Source organism: Ursus maritimus, unplaced genomic scaffold, assembly GCF_017311325.1.
Source record: "Ursus maritimus isolate PB19 unplaced genomic scaffold, ASM1731132v1 scaffold_14, whole genome shotgun sequence".
NCBI classification, from domain to species: Eukaryota; Metazoa; Chordata; class Mammalia; order Carnivora; family Ursidae; genus Ursus; species Ursus maritimus.
In genome coordinates, this window is record NW_024423786.1 from 32,000,878 (window position 1) to 32,019,334 (window position 18,457).

Below are 18,457 nucleotides of genomic sequence, written 5' to 3' on the forward strand. Positions count from 1 at the left end.
ACATCACTCCAACACATAATACACAAACCTGCTTCAGTCTCTATAAAATAAGTTGCCCAGCATTGCATTGGTGGAGTCATTTGGCTCAAGACGGCCATTCCTGACACTGTGTTTCTGACATTTCAGAGCAAATTTGTTGGGGAAGATCTGTGAGTATTTTATGTTCCTGGAAGCTATGGCAGCCAAGAAAGAGTTGAGTCCACACTTCCTCCCCCCTGCTGTGTTCAGCTTCCCCTCCCTGCCTTGTGAACTGGTGCCAAATGGCTTTTGCTAAAATGGAGGTGCTTTCACAATGTTGGGAAGAAAAGGCAAGAGAGAGGCCCAAGTAGGATTACAGCCACAAATCTCCATCAGGCTCATGGGAATCATATCCACTCATGTCAGCAGATTGAGAAGGTAGGACAAAGGGAGTGAAAATGACCAGAAGCTCAAAGCTATAGAACGACAGCTGTTGTTTCCATTTAGGGAGACTTGCCAAGTGCCAGAGAGCTTGCTCACATTATCCTATCTACCCTGCAATGTCACATTATTGCCTCTCACAGATGAAAAGAAGAAAGGAGCTTAGAGAGGGTAAGTCATTTGTCTAAGGTGGCGAGAAGCCCCAGAACCGTGGGATGACAAGGCTGGACGTTGCCCTTTGAGGCAACCCTGAGCATCCCTTCCAAACAGGAAATTGAAAAGCAGGCATGTTTTTGCGTCCCCAGAGGCCGAGCATGAGACAGGGATCCTTGTGGAAGTAATTTATTGGGGGCAGCTCTCATGGGAAACCTGCAAGGGAGAAGGAAAGCAGGACGGGCAGGGGAAGAAGCTAAGCGAAGCCCAGCCTCAGGCTGATCCCACACGAGCCCTGGAGCATAAATGATACCAGCAAGCTTCCAGCCTTGGAGGCAAGGGGGCCAAGCCTTCATCATACTCCGCAACCCCCACCCCAGTCAGTGATTGCCAGCTGCAGGGTTGCCAGATTTAGCAAATACACTTGCCCAGTTAAATTGGAGTTTCAGATAAACAGTGAACAGGGTATCCTTATGCTAAGAAAGTATTCATTGTCTGAAATTAAATTTAGCTGGGCATCCTGTATTTTGTCTGGCAACCCCAGGAGGTGAGAGGAAGAGGATGGGGCACCACCTCTCAGGCATCTCCCGTCGTCTGAGGGTGGTTCTCTGGGAGAAGGGCAGCGGTGTTTCCTCAGCAGCCAGCACTCACAGCAGGTGTGGGGGCAGCAGCCAGTAAAGGGGATCTGGGAAGGGGACATTAGCAGCACATCCTGCAGGCAAGGACTCTGGGGGGCAGCTCACCAGTCAATGGTAAAAAAGACCAGAAGCTCCTGCCCAGACTGTCAAATGGAAACCATCCTCATGGTCCTGGGGAGTAGCACAATGGCCTGGCCCCTGCCTCAGCCCCTGCCTGGCCCCAACCCTGGCTGCTGTCTAAGGATGTTTTTGCCCCTTCCCAGTCAGTCCCCTGCTTGTGTTGAGGGCTGGAGTGGGAGCCAGGCTATTTAACTGTGTTTCATCCAGCATTTCTGAAATGTATTTAAATGATGGAGGAAGCTTTTCTTAAAAGTAACCTTAGAAACATCTCCCCTAAGGAAAAACAAAAAAAAAGGCTCTAGGACCCTAGGAAGGGAGAATTTGGGGAAGGGATAACCACCCTGTAATTGAGCATCCTGTTTCTGGAGGGGCCCAAGAGCCTTTCTTAAAATTCAGAGATCCTTTCTGAGGGATTCAGAGGGTTCCTACAAAGAAGTCCACCTTGACTGTACTCCCCCCCTTTCTCTGGAGGCCTCTGTATCTCCGTTATAGGAACCTGGGGGATCTGTGGGTTCTGACCTATAAGAAACCCAAGACATAGAGGTAAGTGAAAAGATCAATCGGGGGTGCAGGGTGGGCAACACTGATGTCCAGCATGATCCCATTTATGTAAAACACACCCAATAAACCAGCCGTAGGGGCCTCTCTGTTGATACATATGTATGTATAAGCATATTTTTTAAACATTCATTTTGCTTGACTTATTTTTTTAAAGATTTTATTTACTTATTTCTCAGAGAGAGAGAGAGGAAGAGACAGAGAGAACATAAACAGGGGGAGTGGCAGAGGCAGGGGGAGAAGCACGCTCCTTGCTGAGCAAGGCGCCTGACGTGGGACTCGATCCCAGGACCCTGGCATCATGACCTGAGCTGAAGGCAGATGCTTAACTGACTGAAGGACCCTGACGTCCCTGTTTGACTTGTTTTAAAGTGACAGGGCATTATTTGTATAATTTAATAACGGTCAAATTATAAAATTGGTAAATAAAATCAGGACTTGCCCCTAACAGTCACAAGAGGGAGCCATGGACCACACCCATCTGCATGCCTCTCTTCCCACTTGGAAAAACAGACTTCCTCAAGACGCCCCCTCCTGCCCCCCAACTCCCACCCCCCACCTCCCCCACCCCAAGGCAGGAGAGAGGAAACAGGGAGCGGAGGCCTGCCATCCCTTATCGGCAATTCCGAAATCCAAGAAAAACATGGAAACCAAATCTTTCCTCATGTGGCACCCAACGCTGAATCTGAACAGAGATGAATCTTTTTAGAGTTTTTGTCCCATTTACTGTGGATATTCATACTCTGCACGCAGAAATGTCAGTGCGTTTGATCACGTAAGGCAGCCTCAGAGCCCCCTGGGGATGTCACATACTCTGTGGGGCACACACCTTGATACCCTGAAATGGGAAAATTTCTGAATTCAGAATCACATCCGGCTTTTGGAAGTTTGGTGGGGGATTGTAGACCTATACTCGTGTCAATAGTTGCCACTTTCTTGCCCCTAAGAATCCTTCCTTCTCCTCCCATCTCCTGCTGGAACCTGGGCACCCCCCTAGGTGTGCCCTAAGGTTCCCAGTCATTGCCTGGAGGAGAGACAGACCAAAGATCCAACAAGCCACGAAGGAAAGTTTCCTCTAGGAGCCGCGGGAGAGGGGCCTTCCTGTTGCAGAAAGGAGCCACCTGATACCCTCTCCCTGACTAGGCTAATCATGGTCACCCAAGACCTTCACCCCATCACAGGCACACACAGGCAACCGCAGGCCCACTTGCTGGTGACTTCCAGTCTGGAGCCCCAGGGCAGCTGGAGGCACAGGGCAGCAGCTGGGTACCTGGCCCTGACTTCAGCGGGTCATGTGAGGACATCTCCACTGCCCCATATGTGACCGTGCCCACTCTCTCTCCTTTCAGGGATGGGGGGGTAGTATGAACATCATGCAACTTTGGCGGGGGGAGAGAGAAGTGGCTGGTGAGGAAGCCCAGTCTGTATGGTTAAAGGAGCAGTGTTGAAGATGTAACAAGATGAAGGATCAGAAGAGCCGGCTCCCACCTGTCAGGGGAGGGTATGTCTGTGTGCCTGTGTGCATGGGTAAGAGACAGACAGATGCATAGCAGACAAAGTGATGAAACAGATGGGGCGTGGGAGGAGAGGAGGAGAGACAGAGACAGACTAAGAGTTAAAAAAAAAAAATGCTCCCCAAACTGGCCAAAGAGTATTTCAGCAAACACTTTTGGAACAGACCCAGTGAACTGCTACCTTTAATAAAAGACTTCTTGATCCAAGACAGCAAGTCCCCAAAGCAGAAGGCTAGTGTATGTGCATGTAAAAATTTGCATCCATCATTTTAGAACAATATTTATTTCACTAACCAACTAATGATTGTCCTGAGATCGATACATTCAGGGCTTGGGAAGTAAATGAGGGACCCAAAGTCAGCATTTATATATATATTTTTTAATGTTTTTTTATTATGTTAGTCACCATACAGTACATCCCTGGTTTTTGATGTAAAGTTCGATGATTCATTAGTTGTGTATAACACCCAGTGCACCATGCAATATGTGCCCTCCTTACTACCCATCACCAGTCTATCCCATTCCCCCACCCCCCTCCCCTCTGAAGCCCTCAGTTTGTTTCTCAGAGTCCATAGTCTCTCATGCTTCATTCCCCCTTCTGATTACCCCCCTTTCTTTATCCCTTTCTTCTCCTACCGATCTTCCTAGTTCCTATGTTCCATAGATGAGAGAAATCATATGATAATTGTCTTTCTCTGCTTGACTTATTTCACTTAGCATTATCTCCTCCAGTGCCGTCCATGTTGCAGCAAATGTTGAGAAATCGTTCTTTTTGAAAGCTGAGTAATATTCCATTGTATAAATGGACCACCACTTCTTAATCCAGTCATCTGTTGAAGGGCATCTCGGCTCAGCATTTATATTTAATTAAAACCTAAAATTTTTCTGAAGGCAGTGGAAAAGCCCTGGCTGGTATGAAGTCCAGGGAGTTGACCCCCTTCAAAGGGAGCCTGACCTTGATCCCAGGCAGAGCCTCGGACCACTTCTGGAATGGTAGCTAGGAGCAGAGCCAAATCAACGGACCACTTTCCAAGCCTAACCCCAAGGGGCAAGAAGCAGAGAAGAACTCCCCTCCAGAAAACTCCTTTGGGCAAACAGCACTGATGCTCATTTCCAGAGTGTGGCAGAGGGATGAGGGTTATCAACAAGGTGAACGGGCCCTTCCAGGGAGGGCATGACACCAGTCTGGGTTATTAAAGAGACTGGAAGATGAGCAGGCAGTCCCTTGAGGCACCCTTAGAGGCTGGAAGGCCGGTAAGCTTGTTTCCTACCTAGCAGGAGGATGGGCCATGGGTAGCCTTAGCTATTTACTGAGTGAACAACCGGTCACCTTCCCCAGCGGGGGCCTGACGTGTGGCCTCAGTGATCATGCCTCGGGCTGCCCCATACTGGCCTGGTTCAGGTGAGTCAACAGGGCTCCAGAATCCACTAGAAGTCGGGCCAGACATCGTTTTTTTTGTTTTTTTTTAAAAGATTTTATTTATTTATTTGACAGAGACAGCCAGAGAGAGAGGGAACACAAGCAGGGGGAGTGGGAGAGGAAGAAGCAGGCTCCCAGCGGAGAAGCCTGATGTGGGGCTCGATCCCATAACGCTGGGATCACGCCCTGAGCCGAAAGCAGACGCTTAATGACTGCGCCACCCAGGCACCCCCAGACATCGTTTTTGCAAGTCACCTTCAATCATAAACTGTCTCTGTCTCTCTCTTTTTTTTAATCTTTTTTTTTAAGATTTTTCATTTTTTAATTTTTAAGTCATCTCTACACCCAACGTGGGGTTGGAACCTACAACCCCGAGATGGAGAGTTGCATGCTCCACCCACTGAGCCAGCCCGGTGCCTCTCCCTACTTGTTACTTGTGTGACCGTGGGCAACATACTTCACCTCTCCCTGCCTCAGTTTTCTGGCTGTAAAATGGGCACAGCTTAAAAAATAAAAATAAAATGGGCAGGGCTTGTATGTACCCTTTATGGGTGTGTGAGAACTTGATAAGGTGATGCGTGAACAGACGTGGAAGAGCAGCAGCTGGCCTGACCCACCATATAATCTCCCAGTACTCTCTGCGAACTTCCTTTGGAAGAAGCAACAAGGTAGGTTCCCTGGGATGGGGAATACTCACGGGGCCTCAAATGGAAGGCAGACTTACACGCCTGGGCAGCACCACCCAACTTGTGTTCCTTGCGTCAGTCACTCCTGGTGCTGCGTCTGCACTGGACAAGAAGCCCAGGCGGAGGGCAAACTGAGACTGAGCCATGGCCTGTCCCTCGGCTCCCTCAGGGCCTGCCCAGCAGAGTCCATCCTCCAGGAAGTGGGGTACAGAGTCTGCTTGTGATTCTTGGGGCTTTCCACTGTTGCTTTGGAAGCTTCTGGCAGGCTTTCAGGCAAGGCTGTGCTGAATGACCCTTTTCTTCTTTCCAAGACTGCCATGAAAGGCACGCACCCCATGGCCCAAAGGGCCCGTGCCCCGGGGGTCAGCCAGCTGGCGGTCACTGGCAAGCGCTTCATAATCACAAAGGCAAAAAGTGGGGTGCCAAGGGGGAGCTGTGCGTGTCTGCTTTCAAGTCTTCCTAACACGGTGGGGCCAGAAGTGCAGGCCCAGGGGAGAACACGACAACCCAGTTTTTGGGTCTGTCCAAAGGACTCTTTCATAGGCTCTGCTCACGACTTCCGGTTGACGCGTTCCCGGGACAGCGGAGGAGGTGGGACCTGCGTCCTGCCGCTGCAGACCCTGCGCGCGGTCCTGGTGGGACGGGAGCACACCCCGCTGCCCGATGAGCCCGGTGTGCGTGCGACGGTGACGTGAGCCTTAGCTGCCCTTCACCCGGGGCCTAACAAGTCCTGCACCTAGTACGGTTTCCAGTTTGGAGGACTTAGCCCAGGCCGGAGGCGTCTTCAGAGACCCTGGGCACCGTCCCTCATCACTCAAACCCACCCAGACGGGCCCGTGTCCCCAGCACCACACTAAGCTCAGAATTCTTGATGAATGTGAAAGATTGGACCAAGCAGTGTGTCTAATATCTACTCTTTTTTCCATGCCAATGATTTTTGCTCTCACCCGTATTATTTCCATCTATTTTTTTCTGGGTTTATTTTTGATTTTTGATGTTTCTTTTCTTTTCTTTTTTTTTTTTTAATATTTTACTTTTAAGGGGCGCCTGGATGGCTCAGTCGGTGAAGCGTCTGCCTTTGGCTCAGGTCACGATCCCAGGGTCCTGTGATTGAGCCCCACATCAGGCTCCCTGCTCAGCGGGGAGCCTGCTTCTCCCTCTCCCTCTGCTGCTCCCCCTGCTTGTGCTCTCTTTCTCTAATAAATAGAATCTTAAAAAAAAAATTTTATTTTTAAGGGATCTCTACACCCAACGTGGAGCTGGAACTCACAAGGCAGAGATCAAGAGTCGCCTGTTATACCAACTAAGACAGCCAGGTGCCCCTCTTCTTTGTTAATACATGTACTGAGGCCTCGATCGTTCCCTCTGAACACCGCGTTAGCTGCAGCCCACCCGTCTGAGATACCACATTTTCACATCTTGTTTTTAAGATGTGTCCCACTCTTCTAAATTAAATAAATTTAATATATTTTAATTTTATTTAATATATTTTTATATTATAAAATAATAAATTATATTAAATAAAATTTAATTTTATTTTAATAAATTAAAATATAAAGTTTAAACTACAACTATAGTTTTAAACTATAAAGTTTATCTCACTTTATTTCCAGAACTACTTGGTTGCAAACTCTCTGTAAAAAGATTTGGAGGACTCGAGCTTTAAGGATTTTTTTTTTTTTTTTTAAGTAGGCTCCACACCCAGCATGGAGCCGGGCGCGGGGCTCAAATCCATGACCCCAGGATCAAGACCCGAGCTGAGATCGAGAGTCAGATGCTAAATCAACTGAGTAGCCCAGGTGCCCTGAAACTCTGGGAATTTTAAGGGGTCCTCAGTACAATAGACAAGGGTCAAAAGGAATAGTCTGATGCCTCTTGCCTTTTTTTTTTTTTTTTTAAGATTTTATTTATTTATTCGACGGAGATAGAGACAGCCAGCGAGAGATGGAACACAAGCAGGGGGAGTGGGAGAGGAAGAAGCAGGCTCCCAGCAGAGGAGCCTGATGCGGGGCTCGATCCCATAACACTGGGATCACACCCTGAGCCGAAGGCAGACGCTTAACCGCTGTGCCACCCAGGCGCCCCTTGCCTTTTGTTTCTGATATACCATTTCAGCTGAATAAAAATTACAAACATGACTTCTTAAAAGAAAACTAATAACTCATCCAAACAAGGTCTCCCAACGTCTTAGAAGCCTTACTTGAAAAAATCCCTTTTTAAAGTTAACAGGAAATCTGCCGACGTTGTGCTTAACTAGCTTAGGAACAGAAACCATGTGCGTGTTGCTGATCTAGATTTATTAAGTTTATTTCATGTCATTGTGGTCACTTTTACAGCTGTTTAGACTTATTTTCGATCACATGACTGTTGCCGGAATTCACAGAATTCATTAACAAGCTAGTATTTCACACCCAAGAGTCTTCGGTAGCACAGCAAGATAGAAAAGAGGCCCACGAGGTGCTCGTGTGTGTAATCCGAGTCTGATTATAGAACATTATTGCTTCATTAGTCCTATTTTTAAAAATAATCAATGGTTCCCAGGAAACCCACCCTGCCAGGTGTTCTTCTGACGGTGACCGTTCCGGGCTCCCTCACGACAGGGCTGCCATGCAGGGGTCCATCAGCCCCCCAACCGTGTTCTCCGCTGCTCCGGCAGCTAGGAGGGCCGGCAGACGTGGGACCGTGCCCCTCTTCGCGTGCTAGTATCCTAGCTTGCACCTTGCTCCCTGGTCTTGCAGCTGACGCACTTGCATTCACATAGGGGCCTCTATGCTAAACTTAAACTAGACATAAACAAGAAGGGCTCAGCAGATGGGAGACTCGTGCTCCTAAAACAGCCACTGACCATGCAGGGGAGAACGTCGAAGCAGCAGAAAAACCTCGAGTCTCGGTCTGTGAGGGATGTTTTAAAGAAAATGGCCTCGGTGATTGCGGTCCCAAGGCAGCCGCTTGGTGACATGAACTTGAAGACTTCTGGGTAGATTTCATGGATAGGTTTTCTTAATTTTGTCCCATGGGAGTTTCTATATTGTGAAAAATATCTTGGAGATTGCCTCATGGCCCCAAAGCTCTGTGGATCTGTTGAGACCGGGGACAGGGACTGGCCTCCTCAGGGACGCTGGCGCTCCGACCGCAAGTAGGGCAGGATCCCTGAGAAATGGTGGCCGCGTCCGATTCTGGAGATGGGGGCAGATGCTGTGTGCCAGTGCGGGCTGCGGGTGGGGTCTCAGTCCAGCTTCTTGTTGTTGCCTGTGCTGTGCACAGAAGCTAAGAAGTCGACGATGAGCTTGGCCGTCTTCCTGGGCCTCTCCATCACCACTGAGTGCCCACAGTTTTCCAGAAGTTCCACCTGGCAGTTGGCGATCGACTTGGCCAACATGTCAGCCCCAGACACGTCGAGCACCTGCAGGGCAAGAGAGGACGCTAGGCAGAAAAGACTTGGATACCCGTGCATGCTCAGGGGACCGGATGCCGGCTGAGGCCTGGCAGGGGTGAATTTTAGGACCAAGTCACTTCAGTGTCGGGGCACGTGGCTGGCTGACAGAAGTGACTGCATGCCTTAGTCTGCAATTTGGTGCCAGGACTGTGTGGCTGCCAGCAGTCCTGAAGTGGAAACACACAGTCCCTGCCCAGGAGGAGGAGGTTTTTCAGTCTGGTGGGGAAGCCAGACTGGTCAGCAGATGAGGGCTCTGGGCGGGGAGCATCCTGGGAGCTGAGAATGCACAGGGGAGGAGGATTCGTGCAAGAGGGGGGCAGGTCACAGCAAGGGCAGGGGACGGCAGTTAGCTTGATGCTGAGACAGCACGCGGGGAGCGGGGAGGGCGTGGTGGAGAGATGGGGGGTCAGGCCTCCATCTGAGGGCAGTGGGGAGCAGCAGGGCTGTGTCAGGGACGGACATGATTAGGCCGGACTAGAGAAGGCCAGCTCTGGGAAGGGCACACAGGGAAGACACAGGACGTGAAGGCTAATTATCCCAAACTGGGGGAGGGGGAGTGTCTCTTTGAGAGTCTTTTGGGGGTCCCCAGAGTGGTATGACCGCGGGCCCTGGAGTTTGTGAATAACGGGGAATGCTCTTCCTATATGAAAGGCACCACCCTTTCCAGGGCTGACCTTTCTGAACAATGCACTTAATTTCACTGTCACCTGGGTTACCTTGCTATTTACACCCATCCAACGCTTTCTCCCCAACACCGTCCAGTAGTGTCATATTTGCATTCAGGCCCTGTTTGTCATTCACTTTCAACTCATCCCACACAAGAGGACCCCTCCCCTCATCCTCAATGCAAAAGCAAGACCCCTAACAGACTCAAGTGCTGTCTGTGTTTGAGCTCCATTCTCATCAACCGAGACCATTAAAACCAAGATTTTCCACCCGGGAAGTGGGGGGGCAGCATGCCTCAGCCAAGGCACGGAGCATGGAGCACAGCAAAACACCCCCGGGGGCCACAAATAGGAGCAGCTAACGGGGAGCTTAGTGAGAGGGGCACCCTGCGAAGGAATCAGACACCCCTGTCTGCCCTGCACTCACAGGGAAGGCTGCCGTGGCAACTGAGCAGAAATAAAGCCCAGCTTCTGTAGAAAAGTCCCCAGAGGAAATGCAGATGGAGTCAATGGGTCAAAGCATGAAAAAATACAAACTCCCAACTGAACGTCTATCCTGCAGAGAGGTCAGAACCCGGAGCTCAAGAATACCCACAGGAGCCTCTAGCTTTGACACTGTTACGCTGGTCAGATCCAGGATTCCCCATGGTCACTCAGATGTATGGGAAACAGCTATATGGACCCTCGTGAGGTATGCACGTCTACGGGGACCACATCAGCTATGTCTTGGGCAAGACCTTCACGTAGATGGTCAAACAATTTTCCTCCATCCCATTTCAGGGCAGGGCCAAGACTAGGGTGAGGGAACTGAGGCCCTTGCCTTGGGCACAAAATTTAAGCAGGCTCCAAAAAACTCAGTAATTAAGATGAAGATTATTTTAATGCAGTATTTAAAAAAAAATAGACATTAATGCAAAAAGATCCACCGTGAACAAAATATAAAAATCACAAAGACAGGATCTGACCCTACACTCACGTGACCTACCTCACAGTAGTTCGAGCTCTGCCAGGCATTATAATGGCAGGTAGACTAGAAGTTGCGGGAGCTCAGGGATCCTGTCTGTCTTGGTGCCTGCTGTATCCCCAGGGCCTCACACGGCGTCAGGCACATACGAGGTGCTCAATATAAATCTGTTAGCTGACTTAAATGTATAGGCTGTCAGTTGGTGGGTTTGTTCCTTAGTTTGTTTATATACTTTCTAGCTTGCTTCCTCGCTCACTCACTATATACTCTGGGTCTCCTGCATCCCAGGTACTGTGGTGGCAGCATGAAGGGACATAAAGAGTAATAGACCTTATATAATCTCCACAAGGCCCTCCCATTCTGGTGGACTGAACACAGAGGGGAAATACTTGAACTGATATGCAGAAATCCTCTTAGGAAGGACTGCCGGGATCAGTTGTGTGGGCTGTATACTGCCCAAATCCAGCAGGCATGATTCACGTAGACAACAATGGGCATAGCTCCCCTGCAGTTGTACAGCAGAGTGGCTGGGCTACAGGGGCCCAAAGAAGAGGGCGGCTGAATTCAGCCTGGAAGGCGTGGGCCGGTGACACCAAATGCTGACAACAGAGCAGGAAAAGAGCCAGATGCTTGGGAAGCAAAAGGCCATAAAATTAAGGGCCCCTGAAGCCTTTGCTATTTGGATTCTGCGCTGGGGATGGTCCATAGAACACAGAGAAGATCTGATCATATTTTTAGTAGGCCCATGGAATGTTAGGCTCTTTTTTCAGAACAGAATAGGACTTCAGAGTCCTGGAAAAAATTCTGGACCATAGGCAGAGGCCAACTCTCAGAGGCAAAGCAGATGAGTAATAACTAACTTATTTTCTTGTCACCGGAGAAAGATCTCCCTCAAGTGTGTTACTTCACATGAGCCTCACATCACCCGGGCAGTAGAAGAGAAACCCAGGATTTGGAGCAGCTGAGTGGCTTGCTCAAGGTCACGGGCTGATACAGGGCAAAGGCAGGGCTGGAACCCAGACTTTCAGAGCCCAAGCCCAGAGAGCTCACTTCTGCATTGTCTCCGCAGGGTAGGGCAATGAGAGCCCCAAATCACCTCTGGGATTTTCAGACTGAAGAAAGGCCTTCATTGTTTTAACTTGATTTGTGATCGAATAACCCCCTGCTGGCCTACTCCGTGTCCTGCTTTTCCACTCAGGTGCACAAAAAGCTCCTTTTAGTCCCTTGGCTGCTGCAGAAGGGAGCAAAGAGCTCTCCCTCCTCTCCATGCCCGCATCGCTGCGCTGCACATCCTCGGCTGTACCTGGCTGGTTTGGGAGAGCTGTATACGACACCATCACCAGTCCCTCCCCACACCCACTGGGAGTACCGTCCTGGCTCCTTTTCCCCATGGATCATCTTGGGCCTTATAAGGGCTCCACTTCTCATTGCCTCTTCTTGCTTTTTTTTTTTTTTAATTTAACTAATTTATTTAAAAGAGACAGAGAGCATGAGCAGAGGGAGGAGGCAGAGGGAGAAGCAGACTCCCACTGAGCAGGGAGCCCAATGTGATGTGGGGCTCGATCCCAGGACCCCAAGATCACGACCTGAGCCAAAGGCAGACGCTTAATCGATTGGGCCATGCAGGCACCCCTCCTCTTGCTTTTAAACTTTAGAAGAACTCTGAGTAAGATACCATTTCTAAAGAACAGTTGCAAGCAAAAAAGGAGCTTCTGGGGTATAAATTAGTCTCTCTCTGGAGGGTCTGTTATTGCTTGTGTCGCCCCTCTAAAATCCGTATTTTGAAGTTCTAACCTCCAATACCTTAAAAGGGGACTTTATTTGGAAATAGGGTTGTTGCAAATGTAATTAGTTAAGATGAGGTCACACTGGTGCAGGGTGGGCCCCTCGCCCAATATGCCTGCCTTCCTTACAAAAATTTAAACACAGAAAAAGAAATTTAAACGCAGAGACACACAGGCACAGGGAGAACTCTGTGTGAGATGGCAGTGTGACACATCTATCAGCCAAGGAACACAGAGACTGTCAGCAAACCGCCAGAAGCTGGGGAAGAGGCACAGTACAGGTTCTCCGACAGCCCCCAGGAGGAACCAAATTGCGGACCACTTGATCTTGGACTTTTAACCTCTAGAACTTTAAGATGACCAATTTCTGTTGTTCAGACCACCCAGTTTGCGGTACTTTGCTATGACTGTCCCAGCAAACTAATACAGAGCCATCTAATAAAACCTATTAAAATTTTATTATTTAAAAAATTTTTTTCTAAGTGAGCTCTATACCCAATGTGGGGCTTGAACTCATGACCCCGAGATCAAGAGTGGCATGCTCTACCGACTGAGCCAGCCAGGTGCCCCCAAAACCTATTACAATTTTAAAATGCACCTGCTCTTTGACGCAGTGAGTCCACATTGAAGAATTAACCCTTCGGATATGCTCTCACACACCACAAACACGCATCTATGCTGATGTTCACTGAGGTATTGTTTAATAGCAAAAACCTGGAAATGACCGAAATGACCATCAATAGGGCACTAACGAAAGACACCGCGGCAGAGCCACAAAACGGACTATGATGCGGCTGTTGCAGAGGGTAATGTAAACTGTGGGGCAAGAATCACTCACAGATGGTAAATCTAGGGGCGAATGTTTGGTGAGGAGCAGGATATTTCGAAGCGTCTCCCACAGACTGCCTATCAGTCCCAAGGGGAGACATAATAACCGTACAAAGAAGAAATCAGACAACACCCGACCAGGCAATCAACAGGAGCTGAACCTCACCAGGCAGGGGCAGGAGGACACTGTGTGTCCAAGGAGGTGCTATCTTATCACTTAGGAGCTATTCTGGTGGTGATATACCATCGGAGTTTAATCATGAGGAAACGGCAGACAAAGTCAAATTAGGAACATTTCATAAAACGAATGACCTGTACGCTTCCAGTATCTCGACATCATGAATGACAAAGGCAGACTGGGGCAACAGTGCTCAGTAAAGGAGACTACACGGACATGACGTGTAGCATGGGGCCCGGATTAGATCCTGCTTCAGGGAGCCAGGAGGAGGAGGAGCGTTCTATGCAGCCCCTTACCGAAATAACTGATGAATTTGTTTTTTATTTAATTTTTTTAAAGTAGGCTCCATGACCAGCATGGAGCCCAACGTGGGGCCTAAACTCACAGCCTTGAGGTTAAGACCTGAGCTGAGATCAAGAGTCAGACGCTCAACCGACTGAACCACCCAGGTGCCCCACCCATGAATTTGGAATATGGGCGGTAGATTAGACAAAAACATCGCGCCAGCATTAAACTTCCTGAATGTGACAACGCACTGTGGTTAAGTGACAGAATATTATTGCTCTCAGTAAATGCACTGGGGGTAAAAGGGCATAATGTAAGCAACCTACTTCAACGGTCCGGAATACAGATAGATAGATGAGAATGTTTAAAAAAGCCAATGCAGCAAATGTTAAAAAATTGGTACTAAATAAAACACGGTACATTTATACCATGGAATGACACTCAGCTACAAAAGGAAAAACTTACTGATATAGGCAATTACATGAAGGAACCTCAAGAACATTATGCATGAGTGAAGAGAGCCAGATACCAAAGACTACCTATTATATGATACCATTTATGTAAAAGTTCAGGAAAAGGTAAAACTGTAAAACAGAAAACAGAAGTGTGGTTGCATGGGGCTGGGACTAACTATAAATGGGCAGGACTGGAGAGTGACAGAAATGTTCTACAATGGGTTGTGGTGGAGTGCCCGACTAGGTGAATTTGATGGTAGATAGATGATACCTCAATAAAGCAGTTAAAATGGATGGATTTAGGGAAATGTATATAAGAGTACTTCGTACTCATTTTTCTACAGGTTTGAAATTATTTCAAAATAAAATATTTAAAATGGGAGAAGATATTTGCAAATGACATACTTGATAAAGGGTTGGTATCCAAAATATAAAAAGAACTGATACAAGTCAACATCCAAAATTAGGGCACCTGCTTGGCTCAGTTGGTTAAGCGTCAGACTCTTTATCTCAGCTCACGGTTGTGAATTCAAGCCCTGCATTGGGCTCCATGCTAGGCATGAAGCTGCTTTAAAAAAAAAAATCCAACTAGGGGCGCCTGGGCGGCTCAGTGGGTGAAGCGTCTGCCTTCGGCTCAGGTCATCATAATCCTGGGGTCCTGGGATCGAGCCCTGCGTTGGGCTCCTTGCTCAACGGGGAACCTGCTTCTCCCTCTCCCCCTGACTGTGCTCTCTCTCTTTATCTCTCTCTCTACGTCAAATAAATAAATAATATCTTTTTAAAAAATCCAATTAAAAAATGGGCAGAAGACATGAATAGACATTCTCCAAAGAAAATACACAGATGGCCAACAGACGCATGAAAAGATGTTCAACATCACTCATCATCAGGGAAACGCAAATCAAAACCACAACAAGATATCACCTCACACCCGTCAGAATGGCTAAAATAAAAAATGCAAGAAATGACAAGTGTTGGGGAGGATGTGGAGAAAGGGTAACCCTCTTACACGGTTGGTGGGAATGCAAACTGGTGCAGCCACTGTGGAAAACAGTTTGGTGTTTCCTCAAACAGTTAAAAATAGAACCACCCTATGATCCAGTGATGGCACCACTGATTATTTACCCAAAGAATGCAAAAACACTAATTCCAAAGGATACATGCACCCCCATAGTTACAGCAGTGTTATTTACAATAGTCAAGATATGGAAGCAGCCCAAGTGTCCACTGATTGATGAATGGATAAAGAAGATGTGGTAGATATACACAATGGAATATTACTCAGCCATAAAAAAGAAAGAAATCTTGCCATTTGCAATGACGTGGATGAAGCTAGACAGTATTATGCTGAATGAAATAAGTCAGTTGGAAAAAGACAAGTACCATATGATTTCACTCATATGTGGAATTTAAGAAACAAAACAAATGAACAAAGGAAAAAAGAGAGCAAACCAAAAAACAGATTCTAAACTATAGAGAACAAGCTGATGGTGACCAGAGGGGAGGTGGGGGGATGGGTGAAATAGGTGATGGGGATTAAGGAGGGCACTTGTGATGAGCACTGGGTATTGGAGGGAAGTGTTGAATCACGGTATTGTTCACCTGAAACTCATATAACACTGCATGTTAACTAACTGGAATTAAAATTTTAAAAAATTTTTGGGGCGCCTGGGTGACTCAGTCAGTTTAGTGTCCAACTCTTGATTTCGGCTCATGTCATGATCTCAAGGTTGTGAGATCGAGTTCCGCATCAGGCTCTGTGCTGGGTGTGGAGCCTGCTTAAGATTCTCTCTTTCTCCCTCGCCCTCTGCCCTTCCCTGTCTCTCTCTAATAAAAAAAAAGGAAGGAAAAAATTTTTTAAATCTTTAAAAGAAAGCAGGATTTAACCACTGGTCATGTCATTTTTGTGTATGAATATAAAAACTTACCCAAACTTATTTTTTTTTTAAGGATTTTATTTATTCATTTGAGAGAGAGAGAGAGAGAGAGAGAGACAGCCAGCGAGAGAGGAAACACAAGCAGGGGGAGTGGGAGAGGAAGAAGCAGACTCCCAGCAGAGGAGGGGAGCCTGATGCGGGGCTCGATCCTAGAACACCGGGATCACGCCCCAAGCCGAAGGCAGACGTTTAACGATTGAGCCACCCAGGCGCCCCTACCCAAACTTATTAATAAAAGTTAGTAAAATAAAAAATATATATAAAAAAATAGAATGAGTAAATTTGCATGGGCTGGTATGAAATGATTTCCAAGATACATAGATTCCTACATATATGAAGTAACGTGAACAGTGTCATTATGCATGTTTGAAAAGCTTACAGAGACAACTTATCTATGCAGATACATGTATGCTTAGAACAGCAGTAAGCAAACAATGGCCCACGGCCTGTTTGTGGGAATAAAGGTTCGCTGGCACTCCGCCACGCCACTAGTTTGCATACTCTCTGTGGATGCTTTTGCGCAACAGCAGAGCTCGGGAGTTGCGACAGAAATAGTAGGACCCACAAAGTCGAAAATATTTGTTATCCGGCGCTTCGCAGAAAACAGGCCGATCCCCGCCTTAGAAAATGAAAGAAACATACGCAAGACAGTAAGAGCTGCCTCAAGGAAATGGGAATTGGGATCTGGGATGGAAAAGAGATCAAATTTTCATTACAACCCTTTTTGAGCTCTTTAAAGTTTTTTTTTTTTTGTTTTTGTTTTTTTTCAATTTTGTTTATTTGAGAGTGAGAGAGAGAGAGACAGAGAAAGTGAGCATGAGCAAGGGGAGGAGCAGAGGGAGAAGCAGACTTCCCGCTGAGCAGGGAGCCCGAGGCGGGGCTGGATCCCAGAACCATGGGATCATGACCTGAGCCAAAGGCAGAAGCTTAAGCGACTGAACCACAGGCGCCCCTCTTCAAAGTTTTCTGTACTATGAGACTACATGGCTTTGATAAACGTAATTTGTAAAAATGATTTAAGATTGCCTTTCATTTTATTGATTTTAATTTTTTTAAGATTTTTAAAACTTTTTTAAGATTTTATTTATTTATTTAAGAGAGACAGAGAGAGAGAGAGCACGAGAGGAGGGTCAGAGGGAGAAGCAGACTCTCTGCGGAGCAGGAAGCCCAATGCGGGACTTGACGCCGGGACTCCGGGATCATGACGTGAGCTGACGGCAGATGCTTAACCCACTGAGCCACCCAGGCCCCCTTAAGATTTTTATTTATTTGTCCGAGAGAGAGAGAGAGAGAGAGAGAGAGAGAGAGCCTGGGGGGTGGGGCAGAGGGAGAGGAAGAAGCAGACTCCCCACTGAGCAGGGAGCCCAAGGCGGGGCTCGATCCCCGGACCCCAGGATCATGACCTGAGCCAAAGGCAGATGCTTCACCGACTGAGCCCCCAGGAGCTCAGTTTCCTTTCATTTTAAAAGATCAACAGCATTGCTCTCAACTCAAGAGAACGATGACCCCTATAAATATCAGCACCTGACCCAGGTGTGTTCCTCCCCCTCCTGGTATCAGAAACCAGCCTGTGAGGCTCACTTGGTAAATGACCTCTTGCTTTTCCTCAGAGGCCGGTGTAACCGGCACAGGAGGCCCCCGGGACATGCTACATACCTGGTCTTGTTTCCCCCAAATGATCTGTGTTGGAACCTTGATCTTGTCCATGTTCTGATGGAGGGAGTATCTTGACTTCTCACTGACGATTTCCAAAAACACTTTTCAGAAAAGGAAAACAAAGTGAGTGCACACTGGGCCGTGCCTGTGGGCACCCGAACTCTACAGGGTTCAGGGACAGTCATGGAGTCGGGGCCGCCACCTGTCTTTGGGGGCCCCAGAAAATGATCAAAGTCTCAGAAATGTAAAATATAAAAGCCAGCCCCCCATAACGCTTCACTGGTCACAGGCGCCAAGCTTAAACACGGCTACTTACGCTTTCGGTAGAAGTTGTTATGAGGAACACGGACGTCAACAAGGCCTCGCAGGATCTACGGAGAAGTGAACCGCGGTTAGAAGGCGAGAGACAGTTTGTTTCCTCGGCCCCATGGCTCTGGGACAGGGAAGGAAATAAAGTCTGGCAATTTATGGCATTGTCAAGGTTTCAGGGCCCAGGGCTCCAAATTCCCGCCACGGAGTATGCACTGCAACTGGGACTTAGGTCATCTGACGCTTTTTCCTTTGTAAATAGTTAGGAACCCGGGTCATACTGGGAAGCCAAAGCACGTAAAACACCTGACATGGGCTCACAGCACTTTATCTTGAGATATTCTCTGCTCAGCCTAAGACACAATCAAGGCTGGAAATAATATCGAGGAATTGTTTAGTAATATCCAAGTGCAGAACAAGGTCTATTAAAAAAATCAAACGATGGGGGATGATGGGCCTCTTGAACAATAAA

The 18,457-nt window shown here is 47.8% G+C and overlaps 1 protein-coding gene across 4 annotated transcripts in view; it reads right to left on the reverse strand.

Moving 5' to 3' along the window:
- Positions 1 to 2,640: 2,640 nt before the first annotated feature.
- The window catches only part of ABHD6 (abhydrolase domain containing 6, acylglycerol lipase), a 59,167-nt gene continuing 43,350 nt past the window's right edge, over positions 2,641 to 18,457 (reverse strand). For 3 of the 4 annotated variants that reach the window (XM_040628631.1, XM_040628632.1, XM_008703083.2), the window contains 3 exons: positions 17,993 to 18,047; positions 17,677 to 17,777; positions 7,778 to 8,891 (listed from right to left, as the gene is read on the reverse strand). In XM_040628631.1, the coding sequence (XP_040484565.1) occupies positions 8,715 to 8,891; positions 17,677 to 17,777; positions 17,993 to 18,047 (333 nt within the window). In that variant the 3' untranslated portion in view covers positions 7,778 to 8,714. Of the gene's footprint in view, positions 2,707 to 7,777; positions 8,892 to 17,676; positions 17,778 to 17,992; positions 18,048 to 18,457 lie in introns of those variants that run through there. The other variant, XM_040628633.1, reaches the window with a different exon arrangement.